The sequence below is a fragment of the Pleurodeles waltl genome, chromosome 7 (genome assembly GCF_031143425.1).
Source record: "Pleurodeles waltl isolate 20211129_DDA chromosome 7, aPleWal1.hap1.20221129, whole genome shotgun sequence".
NCBI classification, from domain to species: Eukaryota; Metazoa; Chordata; class Amphibia; order Caudata; family Salamandridae; genus Pleurodeles; species Pleurodeles waltl.
This window is the reverse complement of record NC_090446.1, coordinates 427,657,158-427,675,899: the sequence shown is the minus strand read 5'-3', so window position 1 is coordinate 427,675,899 and position 18,742 is coordinate 427,657,158. Positions and strand designations below refer to the sequence as shown.

The following is an 18,742-nucleotide window of genomic DNA, read 5'->3' as shown; positions in this document are numbered from 1 at the left end:
ACCATATACTAGGGAATTATAAGGGTGTTCCAGTATGCCAATGTAAATTGGTAAAATTGGTCACTAGCCTGTTAGTGACAATTTGTAAAGAGAGAGCATAACCACTGAGGTTCTGGTTAGCAGAGCCTCAGTGAGACAGTTAGGCATCACACAGGGAACACATACATATAGGCCACAAACTTATGAGCACTGGGGTCCTGGCTAGCAGGGTCCCAGTGACACATAACAAACATACTGAAAACATAGGGTTTTCACTATGAGCACTGGGCCCTGGCTAGCAGGATCTCAGTGAGACAGTGAAAACACCCTGACATACACTCACAAACAGGCCAAAAGTGGGGGTAACAAGGCTAGAAAGAGGCTACTTTCTCACAGAAGGGTGCAACTCTAGCTTTCTTAGCAAACGTGCAATAGACCCAATCCTGTGCAGCAGCAACATGGGCCTCTCCTCACACATTTACGAAACATTGCTGTGTGGACATACATACAAAGGAACAAAGAAGCACAAGTGGAACAAAAAGTACTGCAGCACTTTTTTGCAAGTAATTCCTAATTTCATCCCAATCAACCCAAGGAACGGGATACCACTACATAATCTAATACATAGCATGTGAATCCAGAAAAGGATTCAAGCTTCAAACCTAAATGGTTACTTACCGGTAGGGGTAGTTTTGCAGCCTGAAGAGTTTTCTGGATTCACATGCGAGCCACCTGCGTCCCCAGAAATGGGAACAGTGCAATCAGGTGGAAGGGGAAAATATAGACTAGAACGCAACAAACAATAGCCTCCAAATGAGAAAAAAAGAATCTGAAAATGATCACTATGCACAGGAACATCCGGTGCACCATGTGATGTCACTCGGAGGATGGACATGCCACCAAATGGTGCTACACGACACCCACAAAAAAACCAAAATAAACTAAAAAAACAAGAAAGAAAAGGAAAGAAAGACAATTCCGAACCCAAATACTGGATGGCGCAAAAATGCACAGCTTATGAATCCAGAAAACTCTTCAGGCTGCAAAACTATTCCTACTGGTAAGTAATCATATTGTTAATGTGACTTTTGGTAGTGTTAGATTACTAACAATGAGCAGTCCCTCCCAATACACAGTGTCATCCTCTTACTGTCATAACACAACTGGAGAGAAATGGAGAGTTGAGGATATAAAAATATATCCAAAGGGAACAACACTGTACCGATCTTCCTAAATACAAAACCAAAATAACATAAGAAAGTACAGAGTTCACAGGGAGCTCTAAGCTGTGGAAAGTTTCCTAGTAGCTCTTAGACCATGTTAGGTAAGTTGATGCTGGTGGATACTGAGGAGAGTCGAGGTTTGGAGGTGGGGGAGGGGAGGGAAAGTTTTTTTCTTTACGGAGTAGGTGGTCTCACACACTATATAATGTCATGCTTCATCATATGACCACTTAGCCCCACACAGGTAGGACAATGTCACCTGGGCGGACTCAACCTCACTGTTAAAGGAACAGGAGGGAGTGCGTAAATTATCACTGTTCTGGAAAAATGTGGGATCCAGCTAACCTAGGGCATACTTAAAAACACATAAACAGTCACCTATGTGATAGTACATTGCCATTGATTCTTAGATAGGCGACTCTGTGAGTCCTTGCTCTCACAGTGGTGTCCCCATTTTTGTTTTAACCACACCAACATTCTCTTCCAGGGGATCCTCATCAATAGTCATAAACATTGAATATTCCCGCCCTTGTGCGGGGACCCCGGAGCATATATATATAAAATACATACATATTATCATGTGTAAAACAGCAATGCAGGCTATAATCATAAATAGGCTAAAATGCTTTATTTCTATGCAAGTTTTTTTTTTTTTTTTTTTTTTTTTTTTTTATATTATAAAATCACAAATAGATCATAAATATCTACCTAAGCCCCAAAAACTGGACTTAGGGAAGTAAACAGCAGTAAATATCAGAGAAAAATAGAAAAAACCACATTGAAAAACAATGAAGCATTCTTAGCCAATAGGCTGCATGCAGGTTAACACAGGAGAACCATAAAAACTTTGGCACCGTGCCTTTAAGACCCTGAGCACCTCCAGTATCCCACCATGCCTCAGGGGTGAAGGGAAGGTGACAGTTGGTTCACAGTTAGGTCAGTTCTTTTTTCCGGCTTCTTCTGAGAGGATCCTGGAGCATTGAGCTCTCAGTTTTTCTGAGTTTTCCTCAGAAAAATTCTTTAAAAAAGCGTTTTTTTCACTTTTCACTCGACAAGTAACATCTTTGTCTGAGCTAGGAAGGTTTTTTCTGACAGAAAAATGCCATCTCTTTTTGTAAAATGTCCCTCTTGTGGGAAGAAGAAAGCCCAGTCAGACCCACACTCTCTGTGTATTGTCTGCCTGCCACAGAGTCACTGTCCTGACACCTGCAAGTATTGTAAGAACATGTCAAGGAGGACTCTCAAAGACAGAGAGAAGATCAGGCTACATGGGCTTCAGGAGAGGAAAAAGTCAACATCCTCTTCACTTCCCAGACCTACAGCAGAAGGAATGGCCCGATCGACGTCGACAGGTAGGATTGTACCTGTTTGTTCTCCATCGACGTCATCGGCACCACCGTCTCACCGGCATACATCGCCGTCGACGGCGACCAGACCGACGTCGAGGGACAAAACGTCGAAGCATGGACACAGGGGTACATCTCCGTCGACGGCAGGCCGCCGTTCGGCGTCGAGTCATCTCCGGCGCTCCCGTTCGCCGTTGAGAACGTCTCACCCCTTGGCGTCGAAGGACACGACACCAAAAACACCTCGACGGCATGAACATCCGCCGTCGACCACTCGCCACTCAACGTCGAGACACACGACGGCGAGTAGGTCCAGGTCCCGCGATAGGCGATCGGCGTCAAGACACTCGACGGCAAGACCTCCGACGTCAAGACCTTAGACGTCGAGAGCAGACCAGCCATCGCAACCTTCGACGTCGAGGATACAATCGACGTCGGCACAACCTTCAGCTGTGTCACAGGCAGTAGAGCCAGCGGACAAAGCTCCCTCACCGGTGGTCTCTATAAGGAGTGCATCATCCCATTCCAGAGCATCGGGGCATGTTTCTCCCATCACAGCATCCCCGGATTCACAATACTCGAGGATGTATTCTCCTACTGCCTCATTACCGAGAACGCCATCGCCTACAGCTAGAGCAGGACGGGCTCGTTCTGCTTCTCGTCAGCCGACCACAAGACCTGCACACTCTGCTACAGCCTCTCGGAGCAGGTCCCGTTCCCGAAGGAGAACCAGGTCACGAACACCACGCAGAAGATCACCTTCTTGGTCTTCTTCAGGATCGTCTGTGGGGCGCTACTCCCCCACACTCACAGATTCTCCACCTGCTAGGATTTCCCCGGTGGATGATATCACCACTTTTAATGAGGTTCTTCTAAGGGGAGCGCAGAAGCTAAATATTGAGGTACCGGAGCCGGCCACCTCATCCTCAGTTATCTTTGAGACCCTACAACACAGATCAGTCTCGAGAAAACTGCTGCCACTAGTACCGGGTTTGCTGCAACCGACTATGGACACTTTTCTGTCTCCAGCCACTCTCAAGTCTGCCCCGGCTAGGATTCAAAAGAAATACAAAGCTCCGGAACAAGATCCTTTATTCCTGCGGAAGGATCCGCCACCGGACTCTGTGATCTTAGCCGCAGCCAGAAAAACACACTCTGTGGCATCATCTTCCACAGTCCCCCCGGATAAGGAGAGCAGACACCTAGACTCTCTGGGGAGAAAGATGTGCGGTACGGCGGCATCTGCTATGAAGGTCTCCAGCGCCTCAGCACTTCTGGGCAGATATGACCGCTCTCTGTGGGACTCACTCCACAGATTTACAGAAAAGTTGCCCAGGGAAGATAGACAGGACTTCCAGGAAATCTTGCAGGAAGGGGGCCTAGTATCTAACCAGGTCATCAGCGCGGCGGCGGACGGGGCGGATTTGGCTGCGCATGGGTATGCGCACGGAATCTGCGCTAGGAGGTCTTCCTGGCTACGGCTCACGGGTCTGAAACAGGAAGCACAGCAGCGCATTTTGAACCTCCCATTCAGCGGGAGTTCGTTGTTCGGTACCCACGCGGATGAAGAGATGGCCCGAATGAAAACGGAAGTCGACACGATGAGGGCAGTGGGCCTGGAACGTAAAAAAGACTTCAGGCGGAGGTACAGGCCGTATGACAGACGACCATTCCAGCAGAGGGTTCAAACCCCTCACTGGTCTCAAAGGCCACAACAACGACAGGGACGTCCCCTGTTTCAGGCACGTAGACCCACAAGAGACAGAGGGTCAAGTAGACCTCAACAGTCTACAGCAAAGACACCATCAAAGCAATGAGGCATTGCTTCCCTCAGCACTGTGCACCACTCCGGTGGGGGGAAGTGTTACGCATCATCTTCGCGAGTGGCACTCAATCACAAAAGACAAATGGGTGCTCAATATTGTCGAACATGGCTATTCTCTCCTTTTCAAAAAACCTCCTCCACACTTGCCGCCAGCAAGGTGTTTTCCTTCTCATCTCAGCCTGCTACGCAAGGAAGTTCTCGCACTCCTACAAAAGAAAGCTGTAGAAAAGGTTCCTCCGGCACAAAAAGGAAAAGGGGTGTACTCCCGTTACTTTCTGGTGGCGAAAAAAGGTCAACAGGGCCTCTTCAGACCAATTCTGGACTTACGGCTCCTGAACAAGTACATAAGAAAACAAAAGTTCAGGATGCTAGCCCTTCACCAGATTGTCCCGCAACTGCATCAGGGAGACTGGATGTGCTCCATCGACCTACAGGATGCATATTTTCACATCCCAATAGCAACCAAACATCGGAAATTTTTACGTTTCCAGATAGCGTCACAGCACTACCAATTCAGAGTCCTTCCATTCGGCCTGAAGTCTGCACCCCGAGTCTTTTCAAAATGTGTAGCAGTGGTAGCGGCACACCTTCGAAGACAAAAAATATTCGTCTACCCCTACCTGGACGACTGGCTAGTGAAGGCCTCATCTCCGGATCAGGCGAGAAAACATCGAGATATCGTTCTAAGAACTTTCGAGTCTCTAGGTCTTCAAATCAACCACGACAAGTCAACCTTGATTCCAACACAAAACCTCCACTACCTGGGAGCGATACTAAACACAGAGCTCCAAAGAGTGTATCCTTCGGAGGAACGACTTTTATCAATCCACAGGAAGTGTCAACATCTATTAACAGCCGATGCACCTACAGCTCGTCAGGTGACATCGCTTCTGGGCTCCATGGCTTCATGCATCTTCATTGTCCCGAATGCCAGGCTACGCATGAGGCCCCTTCAGGAGGCATTAGAGAACAATTGGAGCCAAAAGACTGGTCACTGGGAGGACAGAGTTCGACTACCAGCAGTGGCTTTTCAATCACTACAATGGTGGATGCACAGACCTCACCTGTCGATAGGTTCTCCGTTTCACCAGACAATTCCAGTCGACACTCTGGTAACGGATGCGTCTCTTCAGGGTTGGGGTGCTCATCTGGGTTCCTTCCAAGCTCAGGGTCTGTGGTCCGACAAGGAAAAGAACTATCACATAAATCTACTGGAACTCAGAGCAGTCCATCTGGCTCTCAAATCTTTCTCTCCATTGGTTCAGGGGAAATCTATCCTAATTCAGACAGACAATACAACCACAATGTATTACCTGAACAAACAGGGGGGAACAAGATCACTACCTCTGTCTCGAGAATCCCAAACGATATGGCATTGGCTCCTGGCCAGGGGAATGTCTATCACAGCGGTACACCTGCCAGGTCAGCAAAACGTAGAGGCAGATTTCCTGAGCAGACATCTGGAAGACGCGCACGACTGGGTGCTACACGACGAAGTCGTCGAGGACATCTTCGGTCAATGGGGTCGACCTCAGTTGGATCTCTTTGCAGACGAAACAAACAAGAAATGCCCAGACTTCGCGTCCAGGTTCTGCCGTCCGGGATCTCAAGGGAATGCCCTGTTGATCAACTGGTCAGGGACATTTCTCTACGCCTTTCCACCGATTCCCCTCATACCGGCAGTAATCAACAAATTTTACAACTCCAGAACCAGAATGATTCTGATAGCGCCACAATGGCCCCGCCAATTCTGGTACACGGACCTACTCAACTTATCGGAAAGACCTCACAGGAGGTTGCCGTGCAGACCGGATCTCCTGAGCAGAATGGAAGGCAGAATCCTACATCCCAACCTTCCCTCTCTGAGCTTGACAGCATGGCTCCTGAATTCCTACAGTATGGGCACCTAGGGCTCTCACAGGAGTGCATGAGCATCTTGAAAGAGTCAAAACGACCTTCCACGCGGCGTTCTTACGCTTTTAAGTGGAAGAGATTTTACATCTGGTGCTCTCAACAAGGTATAAATCCCATACGAGCTCAGGAGGACGTCATACTATCCTATTTACTTCATCTGGCGAAGTCTGGTCTGCAGGTATCTTCTATTAAGGTTCATTTGTCTGCAATTACAGCGTATCGTAAGTCGCCTTCTCAGGAATCCTTCTTTACGATACCTGTAGTCAAGGATTTTTTAGAAGGCTTGAAAAAGGTTTTTCCTCCCATTCGGAGACCTTCTCCTCCATGGGAACTGAATGTAGTCCTGTCAAAACTTATGGGCCCTCCCTTTGAACCTATCCACAAGGCCTCTTTACAGCACCTTACGTGGAAGACGGCTTTTTTGGTGGCCATTACTTCAGCGAGGAGGGTCAGCGAAATTCAGGCTCTGTCTTGCAGAGAACCGTACACGGTTTTTCACGATAATAGAGTGGTTCTGCGAACTCACCCATCTTTCCTTCCGAAGGTGGTGTCAGAATTCCATATCAATCAGACTATATCTTTACCGACTTTCTTTCCCAATCCGGAGACTCCGGCTGAGAAAGCATTGCATTCTTTAGACTTAAAAAGAGTGCTGAAATTCTATTTGGACAAAACAAAACCGATTAGACATTCTAACCATTTGTTTCTGAATTATGGTCATTTAAGAACAGGAGAGGCAGCGTCTAAACGAACTATATCAAGATGGATTGTGTCTTGTATTGTTAACACTTACCAACTGGCTAATAAGCAATTACTGGCTAGGCCAAAAGCGCATTCCACAAGGGGAAAAGCGGCTACTGCTGCCCTCCTTAACAATGTACCAATTTCCGAGATTTGTAAGGCTGCTACATGGAAGTCTGTGCATACCTTTACTAAGCATTACTGTTTAGACTCGGATGCAAGAGCGGATGCCCAGGTGGGGCAGGCCTCTCTTAGAAATCTATTTGCATGAATATGTATTCTTTCCTGCACTTCTTTCGGACAGTCCGCAGAGTTTAGGGATGGGCTTGCTAATCTATTCAATGTTTATGACTATTGATGAGGATCCCCTGGAAGAGAAGGATTAGTTACTTACCTGTAAATCCTAGTTCTCTTCCAGGGGTATCCTCATCAAAGTCATAAACAACCCACCCTCCTCCCCGGACTTAAGTCTCCTAGAAGTGCAGGACAGATTATCTTTCTGATCAGTTACACAGATTGTCACCGTAAAAAAAGTACTGACCTAACTGTGAACCAACTGTCACCTTCCCTTCACCCCTGAGGCATGGTGGGATACTGGAGGTGCTCAGGGTCTTAAAGGCACGGTGCCAAAGTTTTTATGGTTCTCCTGTGTTAACCTGCATGCAGCCTATTGGCTAAGAATGCTTCATTGTTTTTCAATGTGGTTTTTTCTATTTTTCTCTGATATTTACTGCTGTTTACTTCCCTAAGTCCAGTTTTTGGGGCTTAGGTAGATATTTATGATCTATTTGTGATTTTATAATATAAAAAAAAAAAAAAAAACTTGCATAGAAATAAAGCATTTTAGCCTATTTATGATTATAGCCTGCATTGCTGTTTTACACATGATAATATGTATGTATTTTATATATATATATGCTCCGGGGTCCCCGCACAAGGGCGGGAATATTCAATGTTTATGACTTTGATGAGGATACCCCTGGAAGAGAACTAGGATTTACAGGTAAGTAACTAATCCGTCTTCACTATTAAAAGTGTACTTTCACATAGGTGACTGTTTAGGTGTTTTTAAGTATACCTTAGGTTAGCTGGATCCTACATTTTTCCAGAACAGTGATAATTTACGCACTCCCTCCTGTTCCTTTAACAGTGAGGTTGAGTCCGCCCAGGTGGCATTGTCCTACCTGGGTGGGGCTAGGTGGTCATATGATGAAGCATGACACTATATAGTTTGTGAGACCACCTAGTCCGTAAAGGAAACTTTCCCTCCCCTCTTCCACCTCCAAACCTCGACTCTCCTCAGTATCCACCAGCATCAACTTACCTAACATGGTCTAAGAGCTACTAGAAAACTTTCCACAGCTTAGAGCTCCCTGTGAACCCCATACTTTCTTATGAGATTTTCATCCTCTTACTGCCCAGCTCTGATTACCAGGGTTTGAGGGCTTGTTTTATTGTCAAATTTGGGATGTTTAATTTCTTGCATGGTAGCTTTGACCCACCGGCATAGAACATCTAAACTAGATCTGCTTCTCCATGGAATTTGGGTGATGAGGCCCTTTATCCACCACTGTAGACTTGAAGATAGTTTGTGGGCATCTTATCTTTCAAGGGGAACCATCTCTAGGGATGTCTACAATGTTAATAACCTGTATATCTCTTGCCTTGTCTCAATTTTCAGGTTTTTATCTTCATTGGAGAACTTCTTTTGTCTATGAACTGGGCTATTGTGGCTGATATTCTACTGGTTAGTATTAATTCCCTTGTGTTTCCCCTTCCAATAGTTGTAAGCTACTTATAAACATTTAATCCTGTACACCAGTGGTTCCTAACCTTTTGACTTATGTGGACCCCCACTTTATCAGTGCTGTAACCCGGTATCCCCCACTGAATCATTAATGGAATCCGGGGACCTCCCTCACCCATGAGTCATTACTGAAAGTTGGGGTCCTAATCTGTTAATATTAATACATTTTCGAAGTAGTTGCGGACCCCCTGAAGAGGCTTTGCAGAACCCCTAGGGTCCCACAGGTTGGGAACCACTGCTGTACACCATTACCACCTGACCCTTCTTGGTGTCCCATTTCACCTCTTTCACTACTTCATGCTCCCGGAATTCCAGTCTATACGTACCACTCATCTGACCATTGAATTGATTGTCAAAACCTCTAAGTATCACCTTTGAAGGCATTTGCTTTTGCACAGTGATAAAATGACTTTAAAAGCTGCTTGATGTCATTGTGTGCTCTTGTTCAGTGTCCAGGTGCTGCCTTGGAAGTTCTGTACTTTTTACAAGTGCAGCAACTCACTCTGAGCACTCAATCATACACTAGTTTCTGATGGGTATTGATAAACCAGTTATTGCTCCACATGTGTAATTGATCAAACGCTGCCATTTGAAATTTTCCCAGGTGTATATTTTTGCTTTGTAAAGGGGCCTTAGTTCTGGAGTGTCCAACATAGGTCCAGAATGTTTATATCCAGGTCTTATTTTTTGGCTACACACATATGATACACTTACATACAGTGAAATTAACTCAACTAAATTTTGAATTAACTTAGCGCTTCTGAACCTACAGGAAACTCCCTAGCCTTACAACATCAGATCGACAACTCATAGATCCCTGTGCATGTCTCGCTCCAATAGTTGTAGGTTGAATTTAGCCTAGGGAGGTTGATTGTGGGACCCTGATCTTAAATGTGGCTTTCCCAGTACTGAAAGATCCTTATTGGAGAACACTATGTTGTACATGCTGTTCTCCTTCCTGAGTGCATGGCAAACCAGCTTGATATGCAGCCCAAAATAAAATCTATATCTTCTTGCCTGTGATCCAGCTTAGAGACTGTCTTTACTATATCATGCTGGAGATTTGTTTCTTCAGAGAAGACGTCACTATCTGTAAACACAGTTTAAAAGGCCACAGTTAACATTTACTAAGCCAACACAACATTTTTTCTGGTTTTCTTTTCTTTTTTTATAGGATCCTTGTTATGTTTTCCTGTCTTTAACCTATGCTGTATCCTTGTAAGACACTTCGGACTTTTCTCCTCTCTTACAGTATGTTGTGATTCCTACACGGCGCTCTACTGCTGAAGCCTTCCAGATAGTTATATCTCATCTCCTTGGGGATGCCACCAGCCCCTATCTAATTGGACTGGTAAGCTTTAAAGTGTCAAAATCACATCCCTTCTTTTGCCGTGGTTTCTGTTTGTAAGTTTATCCTATGCTGTATGATTGCAACAGAGAGGTAAGACTCTCACAAGGGGGACTAAGGGAAGTGGAGGGTATTATCACCTTGAAGGTGAGTGATCTGCAAATGTATGCTTTGGTTTAATCTTTACCTAGTTTCCTCAACTCACTGAACAAGGCCCTTTGTGCCTAATCAGGCAACTCAAATTATCTACACAAATGTAAGAACAGAGTACTTTCAAAGATTAAACATTTTTGGCCATGAATGCTGCCCTCCAACCAGAAACACTTTCTAGTACCTGCTCAAAAGTAAAGGTCACCCACCTTCACATTGCTACACATGATAGAGTGACCAAAAGTCCTAGATTTCCCCGGACAGTCCTGTTTTCAGTGGACCGTCCTGGTGTCCCAACACCTGTGTTAATTTTAAATAAAATGTTCCGGTTTTGGGGGGAAAGGTCAGGTCGTCCTGCAAAGGAGAATTGACAGGTATACTGTTCTTTCCACAAGCGCCACTAAAGTCTGAAATAATGTAAGTGTCTGTTTTTGCCAGGCAACACAGGAGGAGCCTGCTCGCTGCAGAGAGACTAAGTGTAGAGGAGGGGGTGAAGGGAGAAAGTCCTGCCATTGCTAAAACCTTTTATATACAGGGAGTGCAGAATTATTAGGCAAATGAGTATTTTGACCACATCATCCTCTTTATGCATGTTGTCTTACTCCAAGCTGTATAGGCTCGAAAGCCTACTACCAATTAAGCATATTAGGTGATGTGCATCTCTGTAATGAGAAGGGGTGTGGTCTAATGACATCAACACCCTATATCAGGTGTGCATAATTATTAGGCAACTTCCTTTCCTTTGGCAAAATGGGTCAAAAGAAGGACTTGACAGGCTCAGAAAAGTCAAAAATAGTGAGATATCTTGCAGAGGGATGCAGCACTCTTAAAATTGCAAAGCTTCTGAAGCGTGATCATCGAACAATCAAGCGTTTCATTAAAAATAGTCAACAGGGTCGCAAGAAGCGTGTGGAAAAACCAAGGCGCAAAATAACTGCCCATGAACTGAGAAAAGTCAAGCGTGCAGCTGCCACGATGCCACTTGCCACCAGTTTGGCCATATTTCAGAGCTGCAACATCACTGGAGTGCCCAAAAGCACAAGGTGTGCAATACTCGGAGACATGGCCAAGGTAAGAAAGGCTGAAAGACGACCACCACTGAACAAGACACACAAGCTGAAACGTCAAGACTGGGCCAAGAAATATCTCAAGACTGATTTTTCTAAGGTTTTATGGACTGATGAAATGAGAGTGAGTCTTGATGGGCCAGATGGATGGGCCCGTGGCTGGATTGGTAAAGGGCAGAGAGCTCCAGTCCGACTCAGACGCCAGCAAGGTGGAGGTGGAGTACTGGTTTGGGCTGGTATCATCAAAGATGAGCTTGTGGGGCCTTTTCGGGTTGAGGATGGAGTCAAGCTCAACTCCCAGTCCTACTGCCAGTTCCTGGAAGACACCTTCTTCAAGCAGTGGTACAGGAAGAAGTCTGCATCCTTCAAGAAAAACATGATTTTCATGCAGGACAATGCTCCATCACACGCGTCCAAGTACTCCACAGCGTGGCTGGCAAGAAAGGGTATAAAAGAAGGAAATCTAATGACATGGCCTCCTTGTTCACCTGATCTGAACCCCATTGAGAACCTGTGGTCCATCATCAAATGTGAGATTTACAAGGAGGGAAAACAGTACACAGCTCTGAACAGTGTCTGGGAGGCTGTGGTTGCTGCTGCACGCAATGTTGATGGTGAACAGATCAAAACACTGACAGAATCCATGGATGGCAGGCTTTTGAGTGTCCTTGCAAAGAAAGGTGGCTATATTGGTCACTGATTTGTTTTTGTTTTGTTTTTGAATGTCAGAAATGTATATTTGTGAATGTTGAGATGTTATATTGGTTTCACTGGTAATAATAAATAATTGAAATGGGTATATATTTTTTTTTGTTAAGTTGCCTAATAATTATGCACAGTAATAGTCACCTGCACACACAGATATCCCCCTAACATAGCTAAAACTAAAAACAAACTAAAAACTACTTCCAAAAATATTCAGCTTTGATATTAATGAGTTTTTTGGGTTCATTGAGAACATGGTTGTTGTTCAATAATAAAATTAATCCTCAAAAATACAACTTGCCTAATAATTCTGCACTCCCTGTATATCTCCGAAGAGCGCACACATATTTACAAAGCTACGCAAAAAACGGGACAGGCCAGATATAAAGTAAGGCTAAAGGCTGTAGTCCTACTTTTATATCTGACATGTCCCGGTTTTTGCTTCTCAAAATCTGGTCACCCGATCACATGGCCTGCAAGCCCACGCTATGTAATTCCAGTTTACCGTGATACGTTACTGTGACATTACCCTTTACATTTTGCTTCTTCTACTGCCCTCCCTCCCCCTAAATCTCCATCCCTTGAGGTTCATTCCTGTATCAGAAGCTCAATTGCGTCTATATAAATTGATGACCTTGCTGCTTGATTCTTCATTTTTTGCTCCGATGTTTTGAGGACCGGGATGGTTTGATTAGTTGTTCAAGTGTTAAGAAGCAGGTTAGATGGTCAAAGATTTGCTACTGCACTAATTGAAACACTGGTTTCCCACCCTTCCCCACTCTTTCCCTGCTGCCCTCCCTATCCCGTATTAACGTCTGCTACTTCCCTTTTCGTCAATCTCTGCTTCAGTCATGGCACTCTCCCCTGCACCGATGTCTCTGCACAATCTCCACACTTCTGCTCTCCTACACCCTCTCTCCTCTTCTGTTGCCATCTCACCAGTCCCAATATGCTCCTTGTAATGCCTCCTCTCTTATTCTCTTCTGTGTGTGTCCCGTCTGATTACTTTCAAAACTCACTTCTTCCCAACCACTATTCCATTACAGATCTCTGATCAGATCAGAAAGGGGAAGCCAACTTCTTACCTCTGGGAGTTCCGCAGCCTGCAGTATGCCTTAATGCTCTGCGCCTTTGTTGGAGTCATTGGTGGAGCCTTCTTCCTCGCCACTGCAGTCTTCATAGAGAAAGATCGCACAAAGGCTGAGCAGTATGCCCGAGGTAATTATGTGTTGATTTAAGCATACTCTGATGAATAACAGTGGGGCACTTTTCCAAGTGTGACACAGGGTAGTGGTGCATCCCCTGGAGGGGAACAAAGCCAGCGTAGATCTCCACCATAGTGTCTGTATTAATATTCATAAATCCTTTTTGTATATCAAAGGTAAACAAACACCTCTTTCAAAAATAATGAACATTGTATAAAGACGTTGAATTTATTTATTTTAAACTCCCCTTAGAAATTAGTAGAATAAAATCACTTTTTTATGTTCTCCTAAAAATGAGAAATTGGAAGAAATTTGGATAGACAGTCTGAAGAGTCCTTAAAGTGGAATGTAACGTCATTTAAAAGGAGCAAGTTCAGCAGAATCCCAGAGTGCAGCACAGTGCCAAAATTCATTTCTGTGTCTTGTAGAGCAAGTATCTGAAACAATGGGGCTCTGGCCCTTCATTAATTCAGGCTGAGCTATTTTTAATACTTACTCATCCCTTCTGGTGAGTTTACACTTAACAGGTGTTCTGTTCAGTTGAAAAGTGGTGTCGCGTCGGCTCTCATTATCCTAAATGAGACTACTGGATTTCTAGGCAGCAGGATCGATCACGGTGTGGGGGACTGAGTCTGACCCACGTGTAAAGAACTCTGTCACCCTAAATCCGGTTTTTGCTCCGGCTAACTAGCAGTGCCTCATTTCTCCCACGGGAAAGAGATGATTGGGCAGCCGAGCGCATGACATCTTTGGAACTTCTCAGGGAAGTCGTGGTCACTCAGATCCAAACCAACTCTCTCATTTACAATATGATCTCATATACAAATGACAAAGACAGTATAAGTTTTATATAATGATTTAATAAAACAACTGTATTTTAGATAATAAGGCATGAGCCGCAATAACCAGAACCATACAACACAGTAGGATTTAAATAGTTACCAGGAGAGTAAAACATAAGAACAAAGCGATCATTGTGTATAATAGTTTCTACTCTCCCTCTGCTTGTTCTATTTCAAGCACAGCATGTTAAGCTTCTAGCTTGCCTGTCTGTATCACTGGGGAGACATCAGCCCTCATACCTGAGCAAAGGCCTGTGATCTTGATTCAGCATCTGCAACGAGGCAGTCAGCATCTAGTTGTGGTTCCCTGGTCGGAATCTCCCTCTTGCGTGTATTGGGACAAGGAAGTTATTTTATAACTAACATGTCAGCGTGATCAAAAAATGTCCCTACGCAGGAATGCCAAGTCTAAACTCCTACCACGTCTATCGGCAATGTACCAGACTGTATCCTTGACTGAAGCACAGAGTGAATATGTTATGGAGAACTCCAGTGCTGAACTAGGCAAAACAGTGTGATATGAATAAAAAAACAAAACCGTAGAACTGGCTATTTGAAAAATAACAGTACGAAGCCTAATAAAAAGCATTTAGAGCAAAGTGCACAGAGGCTCTAAGCTGCTAGCAAATGAATAAAATACATCCAGGGCAAAGTGCACAAAGGCCTAAAGCCTAAAGCTAACGCGCAAAGGATATGTAAAACCAACCACACTACAGTGGAGGGGCAATAAAAGATGCCTTTAAATCTTGTTCTTATGTCACATTTGCTCTGTGTTCACAGACAGAGGCCAAAAGTCAGTTTTTCTTGCAATTAATTATCCTTCTGACTGCAGAGTTCCCGGACTTTGTAAGGTGAACTGTGTGACCTGCTGCTTTGAATGTAAAATAAAAGGATATAGGGTGTCAGTTGTTTTCTAACACTCAACATTTAAATGACTGTCAACTGTGTAAGCATTTCAAAATATATTTCAGTAGTTGTGAAAGCCTTTTTTGGGTCGAGCCTGCGTATCGTAGCGAGACGCTTTAGTTATTAGAAAAGGGCTCGGAGCCCTGTCGACATCACGTCAGTGTGTTTGATTGGTTCGTGGGCTTGCCTAGTAAAATCTGCTTGCTTTCATTAGTGGAAGGCATGCACATGTCATGCCTTTTCCGGTGGTTAGCCCTCCTCGAGCGCAGCGACCAAGTACAGAAAACATGTGAGGCTCGCTGTTTTCTGACGGATCGTGGACTACTTTTTCTCTATTTTCCTAGCGCGATTTCGCTTGGCAGAAGTCGAGCGCTTTACACAGTTAATTTCACTTTTTCGGGTTACGTACATAAAAGCACTTTTGCCGATAGATGAAAAGTCGGGTTAGGAGTTTACAAATCGATCAGCTCTAACATGAGCAAACGTAAGACCCGTTGCATTGCAAATGCTTGTTTATATTTCTGTGTGATGAAAAATTATTTTAGTAGGATGAAAACAAATCAGAATACTTTACGTGTTAATGTGCAAAGGATGTTTTCTGAAACCCAGTTTTCACAGACTGTTAATACACTTTATATTTTTATCAGTAAAGCTGCAAGTTAGTGAAAAGAGTTTTTTGGACATTTCTTGGAAAGTTACTGTGTGTAGATGACAATATGCTACCACATCATGGTTTGATAATATATTTATTAAAATTGAGTGTTTAAACAAACTGAGGAACACTCCTGCCCTAGGATCACACAATTTGAGACCCTTTTACGGATCAAGTAGATTACAGTTAGGTCGAGTAGATTATTTAGGTTACTCAACCTGCAGGTCTAGTAACATTTTAATGATTTTGCGAGCCCTGTCTGAGAGACTTACATTGGACTTTTTCCTAGAGATTAATGACATTCTTCAATGCTGGATCCATTAAGAATTAATGGCATTGTACAATGCTGAACTCATTAAAAATAGTGTGTTGAAAAGGGTTTCAGGGTCCACTCTGGCGGCTGGGGATCATTAAAAAATTATGTCTTCAAAGTAGATTCCTTCAATGCAGAACTAGGACCAGAGGCATGTAAGCATTCCTTATTAAGAATCAGCTTTTAGTTTTGAGAACAAAAGTGAAAAAGCAACTAGTCTAAAGGACTCGAAAAATGTACTTTTATTTATCTGGGCTTTTCTTACGTGATGCCTCCAAACGGTTTGCTTACAAACGGTGTGAGTCAGAGATCCAGCCAAGTAGTAGGAAACATGGTATTAATAGCGACAACCTAGTGAAAGCAACTGCGCTATCTGCAACTTCACTGGTGAAGCTTTCCTCCCTTGAAATTTCCTGGCAAACCTGATTTTTCTCTCCAGGAAGCTTTATCATACCCCAGCATTCCTATAAATGACAAACTAGCTCCTGCAGTCCTGTTACCTGGATATTTCAAATATTTCCTAACTTTATTTCTGTTTAATGTTTGCATTGGCTTTTTAAGGATATTCTCTTGAAGGAGGAAGTATTTTGTCTCACTTGATAAGTTAATGTCATATTGGAAGCATATTAAGAAAGACCGAGCACCAAAGTAACTTCTTAGTGCTAAAAACACAGTTGGGCATGAGAACGCAACTAAAGCATAAATGTTGAGAAAAGAAAAGTTTGCAGAATGGTAGCTCACCAGGCAAAAGGGCATGCAGTTTATTAGTTTGATTGCCAGAATGTAGGATAATCTTGTGAGGCGGGAAAGTCTCAAAGGGCCTTATTTAGAGTTTTGCAGACAGGGTACTCTGTCACCAACATGGTGGATGTCTCGTCTACTGGATTACAAGTGCATTATAGCCAGTAGCATCGTAATACTGAGGTCAAGGGATCCGTCAAACTTTAAGTACGACCAATATTTGGTATAATATAATATTTTTGGAGTGAACTGGCATACAACAGTGACATTTAGAAGAATGGAGCACCAGTGATGTGGTATGTGCAAATGCTTGAAATTAATGTGGATGAATACGGGGTTGCTGAACATTAACTTTAACACGGGTGGTTAATGGCCAGTTTTTTGGGGTTTGACAACAAATGAGCACAACATTCGGATTTCTTTGCTTTTGTAGCTGATAAGCTGTGTATGTTTTTCAGAGATATGTTTGTTCTTTCCACCAAGAGCCTGTTTTACATTTCGGCAGAGGCGTACTTCTGTCACAATGGAGACGGTTATCCCGTCCCCTGAAGTTTAAATACCTTAGAAAACAATGGTATTTAGATTTCGGCGTACAGGATATCCATCACTGTTATTGAGTAACCCCTCCGCCAAAATATAAAGCAAGCCCCAGTCTGGATTTCTATCCAAGATATTTTTCTTATTTCTGTTACTTTCTCAGTTTTAATGAATCAGCTATCCTCTATGGTTGAACAATTTATGTATACTCTGGGCTCTAACCTTGCATCCTGTTACTTATTGTCAAGCAGCAACTAGACCAGCCATAAGTGAAGGTGAATGTTATTAAACAAATATACACTTCGATCACACCAGGTCATCTGTAAGCTCATTCAACAGGGGTAAGGCTACCCTTGGTGGTGGACAGTTGTGTTGGAAAGTTGTTTTGGAACAACAATATGGATTCTGCCATATTTACTATCAAGTTTCTGATGCTCGTGTTGTTATGGAAACAGACTGGTCGTACATTAAACCTTTTTTGTCACAATTCAGCTTCCAGAAAATCTCTCCTGGTTTATGGATCCTTCAAATTTGAATGCAGTTGTTTTACTTTTAGCTGATTCCGTGCTGGAGAAATGGAAACTTACGTACCTATCACAGTGGTTCTCAGGAGCCAATAAGTTCACATGCATCCCTCTTAACATTCCGGAGTTTTATAAGTTATTTGTCAGAATTCCTCTGTCAGAAGTGGAAATGATATTTAGTTGATGGAAAGCAAACTATGTTGCCTGCCACCTCAGCATAAAATAGAATTAAGATGTCAGAACCCTGCTGAATCTGAGCAATAAAAAGAATTAGAAAGGAGTTCAAACTTCCTTGACAAGAGGCAGGGATATTCTAAGTTTGTGAACATGAGAAGCGTGCTATGTTTGAGAACGATTAACAACATCTGAGTAACTTTTCCAAAGGTAGTCATTCTTCGCCCGGTAACCTCACTCGCGTCCTACACATGAAATACAGTGCAACTCCATTTTGTTGCCCTCTCCAATAGAATTTAATCTGTTTCCCTGTACATTTGGTACCCTGATGCCATAGCAAAGAATGGACTCCAGTCAGTAGACATATTAAAACACAGAAAAAGCTTTCGTTTGTTGTCTTGCAACAAATTCCTTCTTGGCCCTTGAGCTTTGGAGAGATTCTCAGTGATCTGCTCCACTGCAGATAATTTAATTGTGACCACAAGAAACCATGACTGGTAGCTTCGGTGGTGGTGGTGTTGGTGGGGGGTGAATGCATAATAAGGACAGGGAGGAAAGATTCCAGGTTTGTGATCTCAGGGGAACCCTGGAATATTGCTGCAACCCGCATTGGGGATTATGTTTGACAATACCTTATCCCTTTATTACCCAGCCTCATCAGTGCGGTGGTGTGTGCTGTTCACCTCATGCAACTCGGAAGATATGAGGTAGCATCTTGGAGGGATAATCCCGACCAGGACTAA

The 18,742-nt window shown here is 43.7% G+C and overlaps 1 protein-coding gene across 4 annotated transcripts in view; it reads left to right on the top strand.

Moving 5' to 3' along the window:
• Positions 1 to 18,742, top strand: part of SPNS1 (SPNS lysolipid transporter 1, lysophospholipid) — a 132,519-nt gene that overhangs the window by 111,453 nt on the left and 2,324 nt on the right. For all 4 annotated transcript variants that reach the window (XM_069243941.1, XM_069243942.1, XM_069243944.1 and 1 more), the window contains 3 exons: positions 8,710 to 8,775; positions 10,088 to 10,186; positions 13,152 to 13,323. In XM_069243941.1, the coding sequence (XP_069100042.1) occupies positions 8,710 to 8,775; positions 10,088 to 10,186; positions 13,152 to 13,323 (337 nt within the window). The remainder of the gene's footprint in view (positions 1 to 8,709; positions 8,776 to 10,087; positions 10,187 to 13,151; positions 13,324 to 18,742) is intronic.